Raw genomic sequence first — 20,898 nt, 5'->3', positions numbered from 1 at the left:
CATTTTACTATTATATGATAGCAGATGCCAACATATTACTTTGCTTACTACCAAAGAAACTACAATTTTGCTCTTTTTATAAATGATTATTAAGAATAACTACTTATCCTTGAATGCATTATGATTAAAAGGAAAAGGAAAATACTATAACAGCTTGCTCACAAAAAAATGAAAATGAATTTAATACAAAAGAAAAAAATTTCAGCTACATGCCAATAGGAATTGAAATCCATAAAATATCATGCCAGTCCTTTTCGCAGCTTTCAGTGTGAAAAGATGCTTCTGTTGTGTAATATTTAACCCACGAAAGCAATCAATGTAACAAAGAGGAAAAGTTATTGCTTTTTTTCCCAATCTCCCGAAGCTAATTATTTCATATCTTGAAAGCTTCCGTTCAACTCCAGAAGTGCAATAATCTTCATGTGCCGTAGCGTTGTTTTTCGCAGCATCACTGCGTTGCTTAAATTTAGTGCTTCGACCTTCTGGAGCGTTTTTTACTTTGCTCATTACACTCTAGAATAGTAAGAACAAAACCCTGCAATACATTGTTTGAGGATAAATGACTGACATTAGAATTTTCGCCTTATTCTCTTCAACGAATGAATATATGGATCTCGTACAAAATAGGAAGATGTATCCAGGGTCAATTTATCAAATAAGCAAAATAGCATTTACCTAGGGACCTCACAACTTTGAGAATCCCCGAAATTTTTCTATGATATTTTTATGGAAATATTTGCGCTTTTATTTATTTATTTTACTAGAGAAATATGCTCGTTGTAGTTCAAATTAAAGTCTAAAATTGTTTAAATTTTAGAATCTTATTTTGAAGGTTTTTCTTTCGTGCTTTCAAATTCAGTCGAAGATCTATTGTCCGATTTTTTTCACAGTTGAATGACAGATTCTTAAGTCTAGTGATTAAGACTAATTTTATATTTAGAAATTTTATATTTAGAAATTAAAATTGTATTTTTATCTTCTTTGAAATTCCTAACCATTTTCTTGATTACAATACACATTCTTCAATTACTGGTAATGTGTTTATTTTTGTTCCTTATTAATTTTTTTAAGTGGAATATGTCCGAAAATTCTTTTACCCCTTTAAATTGAAGTCTGTATTAAATTTTTATAAAATTATGGTTAATTTATGCTTTGCTAAAATCTTATATTAAACGTCGATACATATTGTTTTTTAAATTTTAACGCATTTCATCCTAAAAAATTGTGATACGTTTAGTAAATAACATTGATACTTTAGTTGATAATTTTGAATACATATTTAATTTAAAATACGAGCTAATAATGTATTGTTTAATGTATTTTTAGGGTAAAATTTTCAAAAATCTTTAAAAAAATTTATAATAAAGGATTTAATCCTATAACATTTATTGAAATATGGAATAAAGAAAGGAAATTTGGTTATGAAATTGCTGTATCATTTCTTTCGACACTCCCCAAATCAATTAAATTTCTCATAATGCAATTTCGTCATTTCTTATAAACCCCAAAATGACAACCGTAACGATGCCTTTATTAATAGAAACGCCTAGTGACTCCCGTTCCTTGATCAAGTGGATCATTTATCCATCTCCAAGGAGTTCTTGAAGAGATCTCGAAGGGCCTTTCTAATAATAATTCTGTATTTACCTTTATGAAGGTGACGCAAATCATGCAGTTTCTTTATCGCACCCTCAGCCTGTGAGCGGCAAATTGCCAGGAAAGAGTTGTTGTTGCCTTGAAGATTTCCTATGTCCCCGGTGAATGGAGTTTGGTTTGTTCTTGACCGTGAACTGTTCGAGCTGTTTTTCTTAGAATGGTCCGACATGTGTTTTGACACTGAGTGATCTACCATCCCTCGCCTTCCCCATGAGTTATGTAAAAGGTTCCCTTTGAGAAGTTGTATTTTGCAGATCAGACTGCTTGGGTGTGGCGTAGCTAAAAAATTGTGCGTGTTTGCTCACATCAATCTCGCCAAGGCGGTAAACAGTGTCGAAACTGATCCTTGTAAGATAAAAAGGAAAATGGACTCTGTGTCGCATTTGGTCTTCATCAGAGCATCGGCTAAAGAGGGTGAACTTGCTGTCTATAAATATCTACTGTCTAAGTGGAAAGACAGGGTTGGGTTTGGATACTTTCTTATTTCGCAGTATGAAATCCAATTCTTTATGAAGGATTAAATTTACACAAACATGCAATATTGTACACACTGTGAACCTTAAAGTTAGTTCTTCATTTTATGTTCAGCTCATAGTCTTATTTTTTCATCAATAATAGACGTAAAAAATGGAGCTACGTGCTTTTAAATTTATTATAATCAAAATTAAATATCCTTAACATTTCATTAAACAACTGGAATGGTCTCCACAAAACATTTTCACATACTCTCTAATAAACTTTTCATGACAGAGAAAGCCTTGTGTGGCATTGGCGTACAATAGTTACGAAATATACTTTTGGCAAAAATTTATACATTCTATCGTGTTATTTTTGGCGAGGTTTTTAATTTTTTATAACGACTAATCCCTTGTACGCCGTTAAAAGTATCCGAAAATCGAATTTGAGTTTTAAACACGTTTTTCTCAACCGATTGGAACAAAGATTTGACACAAAATTGCACTTATAGTCACAAAATACCATACCAAATTTGATATATTTAAATCATCATATTTTTGAATTATCACGTTTACATGCTTCTGAAAGTACAGACCGACAGACAATCAACGCTTTGTTGGAATTGGCTCAAAATTTAACAGGTGTCTGCACTATAGATGTTAAATATGTGCACCGAATCTTATCTATCTAGTTCTCTTCGTTTTATAGTTATTATGCTAACTTATATTCGAACAGACGAATTTCCTCTGAAGAGATTTCACTCGAAATTTGATTGAAATTTGTAAGTGTAAAAACCGTATATCAAATTTCAACCGTAGTTCAAAGCATTTTTGAGTTATATATGTCACAGACAGACGGACATTTTCCAAAAACGTTTTTCGAATTTAGGGAGGTCTAAAACATGAAGATTCGTCAAAATCTCGATTTCGAATTTTTTGACGATTACTATACTTTCTCCATATTATATATGCGAGAAAGTAAAAATGAATAGACTTGTCATTGGCAATTAACATGTAATTAACTGTATAGCTAATTAAATTCCGTTTGTTGAAATTTCCGAATTTTTTTTATAGAAGCTGAAATTATAATAATAATAATAATAAAAAAATTAGGCATCGAACTTAATATTTTATTGTTAATTTATGATTCTGTTTTATTTCTTATGATCGAAAACAGAAACTGCACATTCTACAATAAACCATCAGTTATGGCTATGTACCTCGTTGGCATTTAATTATTTATTGCTCGTCCTACATTAGCCAGACTGTTTTGCAAATAATTTCTCTGCTTTTCAACAATTACTGCAGGCAGCTGGTCCGTTGCTATCACGTGAAGCAAGCGAGCTGCGACCTTGAGATGTAAAGTTCCGTGGAAATCAACACAGCCCGTCTGTTAGTTGGCTGCTTCCTGGACTCTTTCCAAATGGATTCTTTCACCTTTTCTCATTCTCTTGTCTCTTAGTACAGAAAAATCTGTTAATTTAACATTATTGCGTGTAGAAAACATAATTTAAGTGCTGTGTTTGAAATCAGAGAATAGAAATGGTAAACGTGCATGTTATATTTCTCCGATTCCATTAATATTCCCCAAATAGCAAACAGATAAAAAGAATAGTTAGTTAATTCTTTGACTATCAACGGAATGTGCATTTTCCACTAAATATTCAAAGGGGATGTTTTACTCTTTGTATTAATCATAGTAAAATTTTCCTTTAAACTTTGCATAAAAACTTTTTTTTTTCGTATTGTTACGGGTTCGTTTGGATAGTGTGAGTTATATGGTGTGGAGAATGCTCAATCAGCAGGCGGCAGTAGAAAATAAAACAGTTTATTTACACGAAGACACACAGGGCAACACAAAGACAACTATATACAGCACAGAAGACGATTATCTTCAGCCGAGACGTGCAGCATACAACAAGAAGACTCTACTGCAGACAGTAGCGCACAGCTTGGTTCAGCTCTAGCTTGACTCCGTCGCTGCTCCGCTTATCTTTGGAAGACCAGTTCTTTAACGTCGATTCCGACTACGACGACCCTGACAGCCGCGGCTGCCTCCTTTTATAGGTCTCAGGAGGCGGGGCTAGAAGCCTCTCAACCAATCAGGAACGTTCGAGGCGTATCTCGGTTCCTAATGGACGGATCGGGAAAATTCTCGATGTTTCGGGTATAATCTATTTTGGCGCCAAATGGTCGCCAAGCTCATGGACCTCCGACGCGACACCCGGACTCCGTCTAATACAGATGACTGTAAAACTGTCTTTCTGATGATGGAACCAACTATGCTGGGAAGCCGCATCACAGATTCGTAACAGTATAATAAATGTCTCTTGTTGAACAAAACATTAAACAAAATATAAATTCACTGTCTAGGTGACTTCCGTATCTCGCTTTGACTATATCTAGGAAGAAGTTTTATTCTGTGGTCTGAATGCCGCTTTGTAAAATCAAGTTTTTTTAATTATAAATTTTAATTATATGAAAAGTATCAAATTTTTTTATAAATTGGCAAGATGTTCCCGAATTAGCCAAGACAATAAAAAGTTTCGATTTTTTTTTTTTTTTTTTTTTCCTTCTCGTTGTCTACCGATTTTAACTTATTTATCCAGTTCTTTACTTGTAAGAAAATATTTTATTTTAAACTTTTTAGTGTTATATTTATTCTTTATTTTAAATAAAGGAAGGATAATCCTTCAAAAGTTAGACTTTACAGCACAAGAGGAAGAATGACCTTAATTGAAAGGAAAAAATTGAAGCAAATCCCTCCATCTTACACATTTTATTTTGTTTCTTGTTTTTGATTTCGATTTAAAAATGTTTTCGACACTTGCAATGATTAAAATTACAGGACATGTAAAAAAAAATGATGAATTGATTAGTTCTTAGCTTTTGGAACATTTTAAGCTCACAAATCTGGTTCAAAGGTTTATGGATGAATTGCATAAAGTGCCAACATATCCTTAACAGTCACAATATTTAGAATTTTTTCAAATTAAAAAAAAATGCTTAGGTTTTGTATATAATATCCCGCATAATGTTCTCTTTGTGTGTGTGTGTGTGTGTGTGTGTGTGTGTGTGTGTGTGTGTGTGTGTGTGTGTGTGTGTGTGTGTGTGTGTGTGTGTGTGTGTGTGTGTGACTAAATAATACATATTAAAATTTTTTGTAAGGCAAAACTTATATATATTCAGCTTATCTAAATGCATAATGACAATGCAATATCCTAATTTCTTTGCATATGATTAAATTCCATCACGCATGAAATTCGTACAGTCATTTAGTGCTGATATTAAATACCCAGACGTCCAATAATCGGGAACAATCCATTCTTCTTTTCTTTTTATCTTTGATAGATTATCTAGCCAAATAACTAGAGCGCCTGGGATTGAATTCATGAATTGTGGTCACTTTACAGCCAATAAAATATAAAATAACTTTAGAATCCTGGTGAAAAGTTGGCAATAAAAGGGTTAATATTGTTGGTATATATTTATATTAAAGTTTTGTGGAAGCGTGATGTGCGTCTCAATGTCTTTCTTGTGAGATTGGAACAAAGAAAGTTGTTTATTCTGTATTTCTTTGGGAAATGAGTGAAATAAAAATGGCCTAAGAACTAAAATGTTGTAATATCGATTTAATCCAAAAAATTATCGTAATTTTAACCTTTCATTCTTAAGATCATTTGGGTTCTGGCACTTCAGAATACCAAAACGTCTTTCTGTTTCAAAGATAAGAAAAATTCCTTACTTTCTCAAAAAACCGCAATGGCAATCCTTATTTTTAAGGAGTTGATATTATAAGAGGCCTCCGCTTAACTCATGGTTTTTATATAAATGCATGCTCGGTCTTCTCCTTCAAGGTTTTTTGAAAATCTCCCTGTCCCTAATACCTTCTTGGCGAACGTTTCTAACGAACAAAGCACGCGCCAAGGGTATTTATTCAAATGAAAACTTTTCAGTGATATCTAGGCATCCACCGTAGATCCGTTTAAATGGGTGTTTAGGCCTTTCAATATTGATAGTTTGCCATTCATAATAATGTAAAATCTTTTTGTCATTTGAAAATATTCCATCTAGTTTATGCGTCTTATCCCTGATTGAAAGATATGTTCTTTAATAAATTTGACAGGCTCGACACTGCATTAGGGCACTTATTTTATTGCTTAAATACCAAGATTTGACTTTCTTTTCATAATTGGCTCGACATCGGTTTTTGCAGCTGATTAGTTTAAGAATCATTAATTCGAAAGATTGAAATCCATATAATTTTAAACGATTATGATTACTCTGGATTTGTTTTTGCTTAACCCTTTAAAGGGCCATTTTTTTTTCTATTCATATTATGTTAAAATATTTTTAGGCTTGAAATTAGACTAAGAAAAAGGATTCATTTAGCTTATTAGATAAATTTAATTTGATTAATTAATTAATTTGGTTATTTAATAATTAAGTAACAAATCAAGACACATCATTTTGTCTGAGCTAAAGAACCGAAGCATCTAAGTTTCTGACTTACTAAAATAATTTGTCAGAACTTATGCCAACCTACATAATTTCATACAAAGATTGATAAATTTGGTGGGAAGCATACTTCCCACGGCCCTAGAAAGGGTTAAAATACCTGTTATGATTCAAAATGACAGAAATTTATTACTTCAATTCTTGTGAGTGAATCTTTACTGAGAAGATTTCAGTGCCTGACATGATCCGAAATAGACGATTAATGTGTTTAACAATCAATTAAATATCCATCCTATTACTTCTATTTCATATATCATTAAAACCCTCGTTTTCGCTCACACACTTACATGACAACAGCACGTAAATTGTTAGTATCTTTCTGATATTTATTAAATGGATTAATGATGAAATTCAACTTTTAGTCCATTTCCGGCTGTCTTTGACACAACTATGCAACTCGGAAATTACAAAGCATTTTACACAATATTCGTAAAAAGAATATATAACACACACAGAGTACTGTAATACAGGAAATGCAATAGAAAAGCAAATTCATCGCTTATTATGGAGAAATATTCTTTTGTTGTAAAACTGAAAGCATGAAAACGCGTAATATTTATCTATTCAGTTGAATAACAATGAAGCACGATATCAATATTAAGTTCAATGACTAAAACTATATAAAATAATTTTGCTTTGGTTTTTCATTCATTCTCGACTCTTAATTCTAAGTAAGAAATGTTTATTTAATTAATGCATAAAATAATTATATATCTTTAATAGCACCCGTTCATAATTAAAGAATCGCCATGAAAGCGTGCATTGTAAATTTTTGAGTAAAATGAAATTTGTATCAAATTGAAAAATTTCATAGAAAGTATATAATAGTTCGATCAGATCTAAATCACGTGTTGTCATTAAAAATATTTCACAGCTGAAGAAATAAAATCAAATTTTATAAATGTGTTTGGTCCTGCCTTTTTCAGCGACATAAAGTATTAATATGTATCTATCTTATCTGTTTAAACTAGGTGACTACATTTCGAAAATATGAAATTTTTTTTTTTAATTCAGTATTTTAAATTTTTGAACAGTCATTTCATAAAATCGTTCGAATTTTGTTTTAAGTTTCCTTCTTTGGGAAATTATATTGATTTCTGTTTTTGAATAATATACATTTTAATTTCCTATTTTGAATTTTTAAACGTTATTTTCACAACGTTACTAGATTTTAGTTGAATTTTTGTATGTAAAAACTCTTATAAATTAAAATCTGATATGTAACAAATATTGATAACATTATATCAATATTTAGTCAACATGTAGTACAGTTTCTAAAATAGAATTATTAATAGAATAATCAGTTTTAAAATAATCAGTTTTCATAAAAATACTTTATTATGCAAAAAATTTAAGACTTCATATTATCTATTAGTCGAACCGCAGTATCTAAAAGACTGGATAAAAATCCACCTTATTTCTCAATTCAGGGACTAGATGATATATTTCTTAAGCTAACTGTAAGATTTTGAACAAATCATTTGATAAACTTTTAAACCAGAAGGTTCTTATTTTATAATCCTCTTTTACAAAAGAAATCTAATTTTTAAAGAAATTTAGGATTTAATTGGCAATTTTGATTTCATATAGGTTTTTTTTACCATCTATTTTAACCAAAATTTTAAACATATAGTTATTTTAAAGTTTTTTTTTTTTTTAATTCAACCAGAATGTAATCGATTCCTTGAAATACATCGGAGTATTGTGTTTGCAGAAAATGTTCGATTCCTTATATTTTGAGATACTGTCCGATATCATCTCCGCTTAGACGTATTTGAAATTTTAATTATCTGCTTTTAAAAAATATTTCATTCATTTCAAAATCTTTAGAAAAAAGTTAGAAAATAAGTGAGAAAGCGCAACTGCCAAAAAATATGTTGTGCACCCTTACGATAGAATCGTTTCTTTGAATCTTTACCCAAACCTACAAGTGTTTCCGAATCTGAATTCATTGTTTCGGAATTTTCCTACCTCTGTGTTCCAAAATAACATGGTGCAGACGACAGTTGGTGCCAGATTGATAAATTGTCAAGAATTTTAATTAAATGTCTCGTATTATTAAATTGTTACTTATCAGTAAACAATGTGAGAAAAAGATAACTTTAAAAAAATTAATTCCTAAATATATCTCTGCCCCAATGCAATATTTGAAGGAAAAATTGTGAAAATCGTAGCCAAATATATTCTTATTTCCTATAGCTTTTTAAAAATAAGTATCTATGTAATTGTTTGGCATTATTTATTTATTTATTATTATTATTATGCATTCCGGATTTTTTCATCCCCCCCCCCTTGCTTAATCATCTTCCAGATTAAGTATCCAAATTCTAGAAGATCTCATTTTGAAATGGAGAAAATCTCTCTGTTTTATCTCATGTCTATGTACATTCTAATGATTCCTTATAAAAACCAGAAGGAGCGATCACTCCAAAATTTTCTCGCATACTATCTAATAAGTTTGTCATACCAGAGAATGCCTTACATGCCATTGGCGTACAATTGTTATGATATATTAACTTTTGACGTGAATTCTGAATCTTCATTGAATCTACCCTGTCATACTTGGCGAATTATTATGCGATTAATCCCTCGAATGCTTTAATAGTGTCCAAAAGTCGAAAAGTCCAAAAGACATTTTTCCCAACCAATTAAAGCAAAAATTTCACATAAACCTGCACTTGTAGTCACAAAATTTCATATCGAATTTGATATATTTAAGTCAATGCGTTTTTGAATGATCGTGTTTATATGTTTCTGAAAGTACAGGCAGATTATAGTCAACCCAACGTTGAGTTTGGCCCAAAAATTGACAGATATCTACTATATAGATGTTAATTTCGTGTGCTGTATTTTATCTATCTAGCGCTTTTTGTTTTGTAATTATCACGTTGATTAATATTCGAACAGCGGACTTCTGAACAGGTTTTACTCAAAATTTGAAAGAAATCTGCAAATTCTTTGTAATAATCTGCAAATTCTTTGTAATAATCTGCAAATTCGGTGTAATTCGGTATACCAAATTTCAACCGTCTAGTTCAAAACGTTTGCGAATTATCTTTGTCACAGACAGACAGAGATGGCATTTTCTAAAAATGTGTTTTTCGAACTCAGGGGATTCTAAAACGTGGTGATTCGTCAAGATCTCGAGTTCAAACTTTTTGACGATTCTTATACTTTCGCTATATTACGTATAAGAGAAGGTAAAAAGTTCCATATTTTACTTGCGTAAATGAAAGAACTAACCTGAATTCATTTTATTGCTTTGGTAATTTTGCAATACACCACTTTGTCAAAATGATTATTTGTGAGCTTATTAGTTTTATGAACTCTTTTTCCCTCAAGTTATAAAATCTAATTCAATATTTATTTTTATTGTTTTCAGATCGGATCCTCCGGGACATGGAGGACCGTTTCTACTTCGTCTCTCCGTCCAGCTCGGTGCAGCAAAGCCTGTCCGAAGAGCCGGAGGAGGACGAGGAGTGGGAGGCGGAGGAGCTCGCCCACATCCCCGAACCGCCGGACGGGGGATTCGGATGGGTGATCGTAGCAGCTTCTTTCCTCTGTAACCTCATCGTGGATGGCATCGCCTACACTTTTGGCATCTTCTTCACCGAATTCGTCCGGTACTACGACGTACCGAAAGGGAAAGTGGCATGGGTTGGATCCCTCCTCTCTGGGTTCTATCTCAGTGTCGGTGAGTGATTCTTTGAAAATTTTAATTTTGTGCTTCTGAATGTCTGGCAAGGAAATGTGAATATTTATGTAAAAAAAAAAAAAAAAAAAAAAAATAGCTGAATGTGATATATTAGATACAGATATTTCATTTTAAAGAATATAAACCTCTGAAACATTTCCAGACATTGAGTTTCTGGAACGATACACAAATGCTGTATAATATTGTAATAACTTAGTGAAATATACAACATTGCCATTGTTGCATGATGTCGTGGAAACAATGTAAGATATTTCTGAAACTTGCTATAAAAATAAAATGCCGCAATAGTATAAGAGGTAAAGAGTAGTTAAGTAAACCATGATATCTACTTCGCTTCAAGAATATCTACACTATTCTTTTCTCCTCTCCTTTATTTTTTAATGGTCGGAATATCTACAGTATTCTCCCCCTCCCCCTTTTTTTAATGGCCGTATAGCTACAATAATCTTTTTCCCTTCTTTTTTTAAATGGCTGGAATATCTGAAGAATTCTAAAACTTTCTTCTTTCTAAAGGAACTAATTAGGAACCAAGTACCATCTGATTAAATGCGAATTTACTATTAAAAAGTGTAAATACAGTTAATTCGTTGTCTAAAACCGAACCACTTACAATCTGCTTTACCCAAAGATTATTTATCATGTAATTAGTAATTTCGGAAACGTGCGACATTTGAATTTTTCTTTGAAATGATTTCCAAAAACATTTATGTTTTTTATTTTAAAGTTGCCTCCTTCTGGAATAACTACATTCAGTTCTTTGTTATTTACCGAGAGTTTTTGCAATATTATTTTATTTAGATGAATGATGGTTTTATTAGTTTTTTTTTTAATTAGTGCAGAATTAAATTAAAGAATTACATCCCCCGCCAATTTAAGGTGGAAACTTGGAGAGGGTGAATCTCAACTCAGGAGTCCTTTTCATCATTTGAACAGAGTTAACTCTTTGCAATCGATTAATTAATTCGATGCATAATTATTCACTTAATTCTTGGAATTGTTATTTCACCAAAAAATAAATACATACAATTGTTTAAGTTGTAGATTCATTTTTCCTGAGAAATTCATCTTTTTACCATTCTGTAGGTATGTTTAACAATCAAAATTTAAAAAATACATAAATAAAATGTCAAAATGGTGCACCGTCTTGAATGGTGAGGAAGAGATACCAACCGAGTACAAAGGGTAAAAGTTGCAAGGTCCGTCCAGAAATAATCCTTATGCTACTTCTAACTGGGACATTAATACAACTAAACTAAACACATTTAATATTTTGTATGTTGAGTGCTGTACACTCAATGTTGTTTTTTCACTAGTTTCTTTCTTGCAGGCCCCGTGGTGAGTGCTCTGACGAATCGGTTCGGCTGTCGGGCCGTCACTATAGGAGGAAGTATTTTTTCGTGCATTTCATTCATTCTGAGTACGATGGCACCCTCGATAGACGTACTGATGATAACTTATGGAGTCATGGGAGGTAAGACAATTTCTATCTATATATTTGGCGGGAACTATGGTTAAGTCCTAAGGGCCATCACCGGCCTCAGTACAACTCTTCCCTCGGGAAATACGTCCCGTCATCGATGGGAGAAAGCCCACCCCCACCTTTTTCTGTATCCACTAGGATGGCGAAACCAACCACCATACTGGAAGCTTCTTATCCTCATTTTTGAAGTACCCGCAGTGGGAGTTGGCACTTATTAAAGAAAAAGAAAATTCATACTGTACCAGATAAGTGCTATATGCATAAAGTTGATTGAAAATGTATAGATTTCTTAAAAAGATTGCAGTCTTGATGGACCCTGAAAAATTCTTAATTTTAATCATGATAGATGACTTTAAGATCGGTAAAATATTATTTTAGGATTTAAATAAAAAGATATTTTAAACGAACACATTTCATGATCATTTGGAAAAGTGTTGAAAGTTTTTCGTCTCATGGGTAGTCTTAGTCGCATTGTCATGTAAAATCTCAAAGTGTAGAGTAGTATCATAGTAATTGTATTGCTATTATTATTAGATTAGCTATCCAAAACAGACCATTACATTTCCTTCCGGATATCGGATTGATTAAGGCGGGGTAAAACCTAAACAAAAACTGGGAAAAATACAAACATTAGTTTGTTTCAGCATCCCCCCCCCCAACCTTTATCTGATCCGATATTGACAGCAAATATGATTTGCTCCCAATAGTTTATTTTATACGCATTTTAAGTCTATAAATCAATTGACATTGTGTTTTTTATTTTATTTATGTTCTTATAAGTATGTTGTAGATATAAAATAATTGCCTAACAGAAATCTTTTCACGATTCCTTTTTGTAAGATATTATATGTTGTATTAATTAGTATACATTTTTTTCTTTACTTTTTAGGAATAGGCTTTGGTCTTGTGTTTCTGCCAGCAGTCGTCAGTGTTGGATATTACTTCTCTACGAAACGAGCCTTGGCAACGGGCATAGCTGTATGCGGATCGGGAATGGGAGCTTTTATCTTCGCCCCTTTCTGCCAGAAGCTTTTGGAAATCTACGAATGGCAAGGCGCCATGCTCATCCTCGCTGGCCTCTGTCTGAATTGTGCGGTGTTCGGAGCACTGATGAGGCCATTGGAATCTTCAATAGGTCCGAAGCAGAAGCCTTTATTGCAGCGAATTGCTGAAGAAAAGGAGCGACACAGAATGGATTCCATGTGCGAAAGCCAGTATATGATAGTACAACACTCGGATGGAACTATCGAAAAAAGACCGAAATTCATCTTGAATTTAGAGCCTGGAGTGCATTCCACTCTGTATCTTGATCAATTTGGAAAATCTCCAGCGGACACACCAGTCTTCACCTTGTCTCCAATCCAGGAAGCCAGAAAATCGCCGGCCAGTTCAAAGGAAGACGAAATGGACGAAAAAGAGGAGAAAGAAGAAAAAGATATCGAAAAGGAAGAGAAAGTGCCATTAACAGGTCCTTCTCTACCTAAGAATGCTACGACGGTGTCTCTGCCCAATGCTGAATCAGCCACTGCCCAGATCTGCAATGCCCCTAACGGAATAGATCAGCAGGAAGGGCCCTCTTCTCCCCACCTCATGAACGGTGGGCTTCCCCAAACGGCCATTCGAGAATTGGCCAAACGAAAGGGGCTGCTGCCACCTTTCAAGGGAGCGATGAAACTCAGCTTGAGCAATATCACCGTTAACAACGACATGCGCAAGAACAATGCCCCGATGAAGATATCGTCCAGCGGATTCCTGTGCCCTGGTCAGCAGAACAACAACTTTAATGCCGACGAGGTATGGAAACAAAGCATTCGAGATGCGAACTCTCAGACCCCTGTTCCGCTGGACGGAAGTAGGAGGTCATCCTTGAAAAGAGATCGTAAAGACTATAGCAGACCACTGTACAGAAAAGATGTATTCTACAGTGGTAGCATCAGAAATTTACCAGAGTACAAACAATCGCAGGGCGATGTCCGCTCTTATGTTGCGAGTGTCACGTCTATTCCGAGGGATATACCAATGTCTCATTCAGTTTTGAATCGATTAGATAACCGATCAGTTGTATTTGACAAACCAAGCCGGGAGTTTTGTCCTTGCTTCCACTTGCCTCGTTCGATGAGTGACACCATCTACGAAATGCTGGACTTCTCTCTACTGAAGAATAATGTATTTCTCCTGATCTGCATCTCCAACATTGTAGGAATGGTTGGTTTCTACGTGCCATTTGTTTACATTACGGACAGTAGTATAATGAAAGGCGTTTCGGCTGACAAATCTGCGTTCCTGCTTTCGGTCATTGGCATCACAAACACAGCCGGGAGACTGCTGTTCGGCTGGATCGCCGATCGACCAGGGATCTCAGCCTTGATGGTCAACAATGTCTCAATGGTCCTAACGGGCTTATGTGTTTTCTTTTTGCCATTCTGTACTGATTATACCTCTATCGTAGTTGACTGCGTCCTTTTTGGATTATTTGTTTGTAAGTAAACACATTTCCTTGCCTTCAAACTTTATTTAAAACATAATAATTTTGAGGTTTGAACAGCCATTAGAGAAAAATATGACTGTCAGAATCAGAATATAATCTTAATATAAAAGCACTACTAACTAAAAGAAAAGAGTTGCATAAATGCGAGATCAACTCCTGGTGTTTTTGTTGATACAAATTGAATCTCGTTATTTTTCTGCAACCCATACGATCAGTTTCTTTAAAACTGTTTTTAATCAATTTTATAATGACTTGAACTAAATTATTCAAACGTTTTTAATTAGAATATTAGAGCATTTAAAGCTATTATTATTATTCATCTATATTCAAATAATATGCTTTCTTCTTATGCGTGAGCTGTAAATAATTACGATTTCACCCTTAGCAACTAATATTAGCAGAAACTTCCATTAGTGATTTTGCAAATGCCCTACGGTTTTTACATAGTTTTATAAAGTGTCCTGTATTCAATCACTTTGAAAGTGCAAATGCCGTCCGCGGCATGGAATTAATTTTTATTGCCTGCGTTACATTTGGCTTTAAAAGTAATTTAAAAGTTCTAATGTAATGTCTGTAGCATTGGAGCATGTATATCCACTTGCCGCTCTCTCAAATGCGGAGGGAATACATCGCCGACAAAATTCTTTATCATTTGACTTCACTTCTTCAGTAGCACTTCAGTAGTTTAGTTGAACTTTTCTTAAAGACTTAACCTCAATTTTTTGATATTTTCACAAGGCACTTTCTTTACATCTTTAGAAGATCGTCTTTTTCTTTTCAAAGAATTCATCTTTAGCATAAAGATTTATTCTTTATCTAAATTTACTATAGCTTCTTTTCAATTGCTTTTTAATAACGGTATCCTTGCTATTACAGGCAATTTATTTATTATTTTTTTGTCTTGACACAACGTATCCTATGCTACTTGCTTTTATTTTATATCGTAAGTATAATAATGGGCAGTGCTGCGTCATTTATCTTATGAAATTCCAGTTCCATTAAAAATAACCCTAACCGAACAACAAAAAAAAATATAACCAATTAGAAACCAATTGAATTTATATTTTAGGAAAATAATTTGGCTTTTGAGAAATCATAATTTCCATCGTGTTCCAAATGAGATGAAACTGTAAAATTATATGTGTATGCGAAGTTTGAATATATTGTAGTTTGAATTTATTTTATTATAAGCTTGTAATAATTTTTCGTTTCTCGTTTTTCAGCTGCTTATATTTGTTTGACTTCAATCATTTTGGTCGAGTTGTTGGGGTTGGACAAATTAACAAATGCATTCGGCTTGCTCAGTCTCTTCAGAGGAGGTTCCTGCATTATAGGACCACCACTAGCTGGTAAAGAATCATTTTTATACTGCCTTTCTTCGATTTTGAAATGCGTGTGAGTAAGTGAATTAAAACTGAAATGACAGTTTAAATAAAGTGATAAGAGTCAAATCTTAATGCTAGATAATGGGAAGAATGGAGTTATAAAATATGTTAAAATATTCGTCAAAATCAAAAAAGGGGAAAAAATCACAATGAAGAAACAATAATAGCGTACATTAAAGTTTTTCTTTCTATTGATTCATCGACGATATTTACATAATAGTGTATCTTCTGCGCCTAATTTTCTTAACATTTAATTTTTTTAAAAACAGAAATTTGTCAATATTTAATATTAGCAATTTCTTTAAGTAAAAACGTGGCAATACGATGCATTTAATGCACTCAAGTTATAAGACCTTTTCAAAATATCCGATTTTGAGATATAGATGTTTACGAAACATTATAGAAAGAACGTTCCATTTCCCCCAAAATTATTATGTCATGAAAAATCTCTTGTGCAACGGATTGGAAGTGCTGTTCATTCTTTTGCGCATGCGTTAGGATGCGTTTATTTAGTCAAAATGGGGGTGAGAGAGGAGATGTTTACATTTAACAATAAGATGAACTTGTATTGTATGCCTACTTAGGAGGCGTAAAAAAATGTAAATAATATTGTCGGAAAAGATATTAATTCGCAATAAAATAATTTAGAACAATTTTTGTTTACCGTAAGGGACCTAATCATTAAATCATGGTGAACAAATAGAAGATTTAAGGTTTCTGTTCTTCAAATATGTTTTTTTTTTCTTTTTTTTCTTTACAAAGTAATAATTTTATGTTAAAACTTTTTATTTGTTATTGAATTTCTTTAATAACATTTTGAGATTAACAAAGCTAGATAATCTGTCACATTTAATGATATTATATAAAAAATATTCTTGCCACTCCTGAAAGCTTTTATACCAACTGAACTTACCATATAAGCAATCGATACGCAAATATAAGTTAAAATAAAATAATATGGTTAAAAATGACACGACTATCACAATTGAACTGAACGAAAAAGTATTTAATAGGGCGGAAGCAAGATGAAAAAATGACACACTCCGGAAATCCGCTCATCTTTCCATGTCTCACCTCTTAGTGAGGTAGAATCAACGAAAAGTGGTAGTCTCAGGTTACTTAAACAGTAGTTCAGTTTTGCATAGAAAACTAAACATAATTTACAATAGTGAATTCAAAATCTTTTGAACAATAGTTAGTTCCAATTACAGTGGGTAAAAAAGGTATTGGCAATTGCCTTAATTTATTCATATTGACAAATAAATAAAATGTTATGCAATTTTAGCTGTCGTAATTAAATACAAGACATCTTAGATATATAAAACTAGTAAAACTTTTATTTTAATTTGCATTTTCTACGATTTTTTTTTCAAAATCGAAAATTTGCACGCCAAAAAAATATTGGCAAAGTTTTAACTGCTATTCAAATTTTGTTACATTGAAGTCACGTGTTTCGACTGATAAGAAATTCTACCGGTATAAAGTCTGCAAAACTACTCTAAAAGTGTCTATGCATTATTTTGCGATTACTGCAGTAAAATGACTTCGAAATCGAAGGAAAACGTTAGTGTTAAAAACATGATTATTAGGCTCAGAAATGAAGGTTTAACTTATCGTGCTATAGAAGTGCAGTTGAATATAAATTTATTTACTGTCAGAAGTGTTGTAAAAAAGTTCAAGGAAACAGGATCAATGGAAAATAAGACTAGAAGTGGACGACCTCGAATATTTTCTACAAGAGAAAAACGTGCTATTATTAACAAGGTTGAGAAAAACCCTAAAATAAGTGCACCCCAGATAGTTAGAGATGTTTCTTTCACTTCGCAAAAGACTTTCAGCGTACAGACTGTACGGAATGTTTTACATGAGGGACGTTATTATGGAAGGGCAGCTAGAAAGAAACCATTCATCTCGCAAATAAATAGGAGAAAGAGGTTAGATTTCGCAAAATCCCACGTTGATTTATCCGAAGAGTTTTGGAACACAGTTATTTTTTCCAACGAATCAAAGTTTAACGTTTTCGGCAGTGATGGACGACGATATGTGTGGAGGAGGCCAAATATTGAATTGGAAGAGCAACATTTAACTGCTACTGTAAAACATGGTGGAGGCAGAGCCTTAGTTTGGGGCTGTATGGCAGCTAATGGAGTTGGCAACCTGTTTTTTAATGATGGTATTATGACAACATGCACATACATTGACATTTTGCGCCATAACTTAAAAATCAGTGCCCAAAATCTTGGCTTGGGAACATCATTCGTTTTTCAACAAACCAATGACCCCAAGCATACAGCGAATCTCACCCGTGAATGGCTACTCTACAATGCTCCTCGCCAATTAAAAACCCCACCTCAATCATATGACATCAATCCAATTGAAAATTTATGGCACCTGCTGGATCTAGAAATCAGGAAACATAAAATTTCAAGTAAAGACGACCTCAAACGTTTACTCTTGCAAGAGTGGCACAAAATTCCCAACAGTACAACAAAGACCTTAGTTTCCTCTATGAGAAATAGATTACAAGCTGTTATAGATGCAGAAGGTATGCATAAAAAGTACTAAACATATACTGATTTTGTATTCGCTCATAATTTTGTCAATTTCATAATTTTGCCAATACTTTTTTTATCATGCAAATTTTGGATTTTCTCGTAGATTTTGACTAAAAAAATATTTAAATGAAAATTTCGTTATATTTGTTTGTCTTTTCTCCTTCTGTAATTGATATATCAAAATAGAATTTGTAAACATACTTTGTTAGCAAATATGATCATTTATAGGCAATTGCCAATACTTTTTTTATCCACTGTATATAACCCCATCTGTCTTTAGGCAATATGCTACCATGCTTCTAAAAGTTTAGAATTATTTTAAACAAAATTGTATATTTTTTATAGGCTCCATCTATGACATGACCGGCAGCTATGACATACCTTTCTACATTGCGGGGGTCCTACTTATCGTGTCTGCCATGATCAGCTTTATGGTGCCTGTGGTAGTCAACAGAGAGAAGGCTCAAGCCAACAACGCCGAGGTGGTGCGAGGAGACGAGAACCCTGACGTCATGAGCGACGACCAAGAGAGCGTCGTCTAATTTTTCCTCTCCTTTATACCAGCAATCTTATTTAAAAGACTTCACCATCTATCTCTAATAGTTTTTGGAAGTTAAGCAGAAAGAAGATCCAAAGATCTATCTATCGGCCTTGTAGTTTATTTTTTCTTCGTGTAAATAACTGTTGGTGTTTAAAAAAAACTGACAGTTTTGATGTGCTTAAAAAAATATGCAAAGTACCCACAGATGCAGCACGTCGATATTGCTGATGTATTTTGAGTATGGATTTCATAGCAATTTGATACAATTTTGTGGTGGATGCGTGCATGAGATGACTGAGTGACAAAATGATGCCAATTCTTAGTTGTTTCTTTTTGTGTAAAGGAGTTGATAAAAGAATATATATATTATGAGCTGCGATACCGCACAGATTTTTAACAGAGCTTGGGTTTCACAACAAATATTTCCATGCCGATTCTGTTTTCCCTCTAAAGTGTGATTGACAAACTGCTTAACGCATGCGTACTTTGCAGCTAAGAGTCTGTGATATGATTGCACATTCCCGTACGGGTATGCCAGAGACTATTTTGAAATGGATCGTCGTTATTAAAAAAAAAAGACAATCACTATTCAATCGGCTACAATGTATGCAAGAAGCTGCAACTGTGAAAGATATCTACAGAAAGCAATACAATACTCACAGCAAATTCTTCACGATAAAAACTATTATTATATTAATTTATGAACTTCTTTTCGTTCCAGTAATTGCAGTAATCATTTAAATGATACAGGGAAAACCAATTTTATATTTCTAAATAAATATGTACTTAATTCCTGAAAGTTTTTATTTATTTGTTTCAAAATGCATGATGAATACTTATTTTTTTATATACATATAAATGTAATTTTAGGCTTAAACTACTTACATATATAAAGCTCACACTTAAGTATGTGATTTCGCAAAATTTTTAATGCTCTTATCTTGGAGTTAGTAATTAAGTTTTCAAGAAATCAGGCATAAAATGTGAAATCTGGAATCCCCTGTAGCATTTAAATGAACGTTAAGAATTCAAAAATCGCTAAAACTGCGATAATATTCCCGCCTCATAAAGCATCAACTTCATTGCAACATCAAATGCTATTATGCAAAACAGTTGGTGAGCGGTTTCGCATTCTGGCGATGTACGGATTCTGAAATTTATGACTGCTGATTATGTCAGCAGACCAAAATTTTTATTTATTTTGTATTTCGTGACTGAATTAAAAGTCCATGACATCAAAACGCAAAATTGATGTCTGTTCAAAGAAAGCAATTCTTGGAACGGTATTAAAGATAAAAGTTTTTTGTTGAGTGGAAAATCGAGGAATACTGTTTATTCGGTTATGTTGCTTCTAGGTTATAATTCTGATAGAAGTTTTTCGAAAAATTGTTTTAATTAGTAGAAAATTCTTTGTTCCTTAATGTTTTAGCAGTATTACATAATTTACAATAGATAGCAACAACGTTTTTAAATGTTTTAGGAACTGTCCATTTTAGCTCACTCGTCAAGTTACTTCAGTATTGTTACTATCAAACACAACTTTGATGTTCTTATTAGAATACTTCTTGTGATACTGTAATGAAGGGATCAAACATTAATTACACGCTCTTTGACTACTGATTATCGGCGAGAAGAAAAATTTAAAGAACAACTGTGAACTTGAAATGATGCAGTATCTCCGATGCCTAAAACTGGCTGGAAGAAATGATCTTTGGTTTGTTGATAACAAATCAACTTTTAAATAAAATTTTTTTAAAAAAAATGCTTCTGTTTTGTTTCATTTGTATTTTAATGACAATGCTAAACAATTTCTGATCTAAAATTTCTTCAGGCACAATTACACTTAATATAAACACTGTATGCATAAAAATAAATCAAAATTTATTACATTTTCGTGACACATGTAGTGATCATTAAAATCTTAAAAGTAGGAACTAAAAACCTTATACTCGGGACAACGAAAAAAGCAATTGAAAATAAACCAATAGGAAACCAACATTATATTTTGAGATACAACTGTTCCCATTTTTCAAGAATTAATTTTTAAATTATAATATGTCTGTAAATACCTCCCTTAGTTTCATAAAGAAAGTAATTAGAGCAAT

The 20,898-nt window shown here is 32.9% G+C and overlaps 1 protein-coding gene across 2 annotated transcripts in view; it reads left to right on the top strand.

Moving 5' to 3' along the window:
- The window catches only part of LOC129965756 (monocarboxylate transporter 12-like), a 135,893-nt gene extending 115,461 nt beyond the window's left edge, over positions 1–20,432 (top strand). For both annotated transcript variants that reach the window (XM_056079911.1, XM_056079909.1), the window contains exons 2-6: positions 10,012–10,323; positions 11,672–11,815; positions 12,714–14,303; positions 15,536–15,661; positions 18,598–20,432. In XM_056079911.1, the coding sequence (XP_055935886.1) occupies positions 10,012–10,323; positions 11,672–11,815; positions 12,714–14,303; positions 15,536–15,661; positions 18,598–18,794 (2,369 nt within the window). In that variant the 3' untranslated portion in view covers positions 18,795–20,432. The remainder of the gene's footprint in view (positions 1–10,011; positions 10,324–11,671; positions 11,816–12,713; positions 14,304–15,535; positions 15,662–18,597) is intronic.
- Positions 20,433–20,898: the final 466 nt, after the last annotated feature.

The sequence above is a fragment of the Argiope bruennichi genome, chromosome 4 (genome assembly GCF_947563725.1).
Source record: "Argiope bruennichi chromosome 4, qqArgBrue1.1, whole genome shotgun sequence".
NCBI lineage: Eukaryota > Metazoa > Arthropoda > Arachnida > Araneae > Araneidae > Argiope > Argiope bruennichi.
Note: the sequence above shows the minus strand (reverse complement) of the source record. Positions and strands in the feature narration are given on the sequence as shown.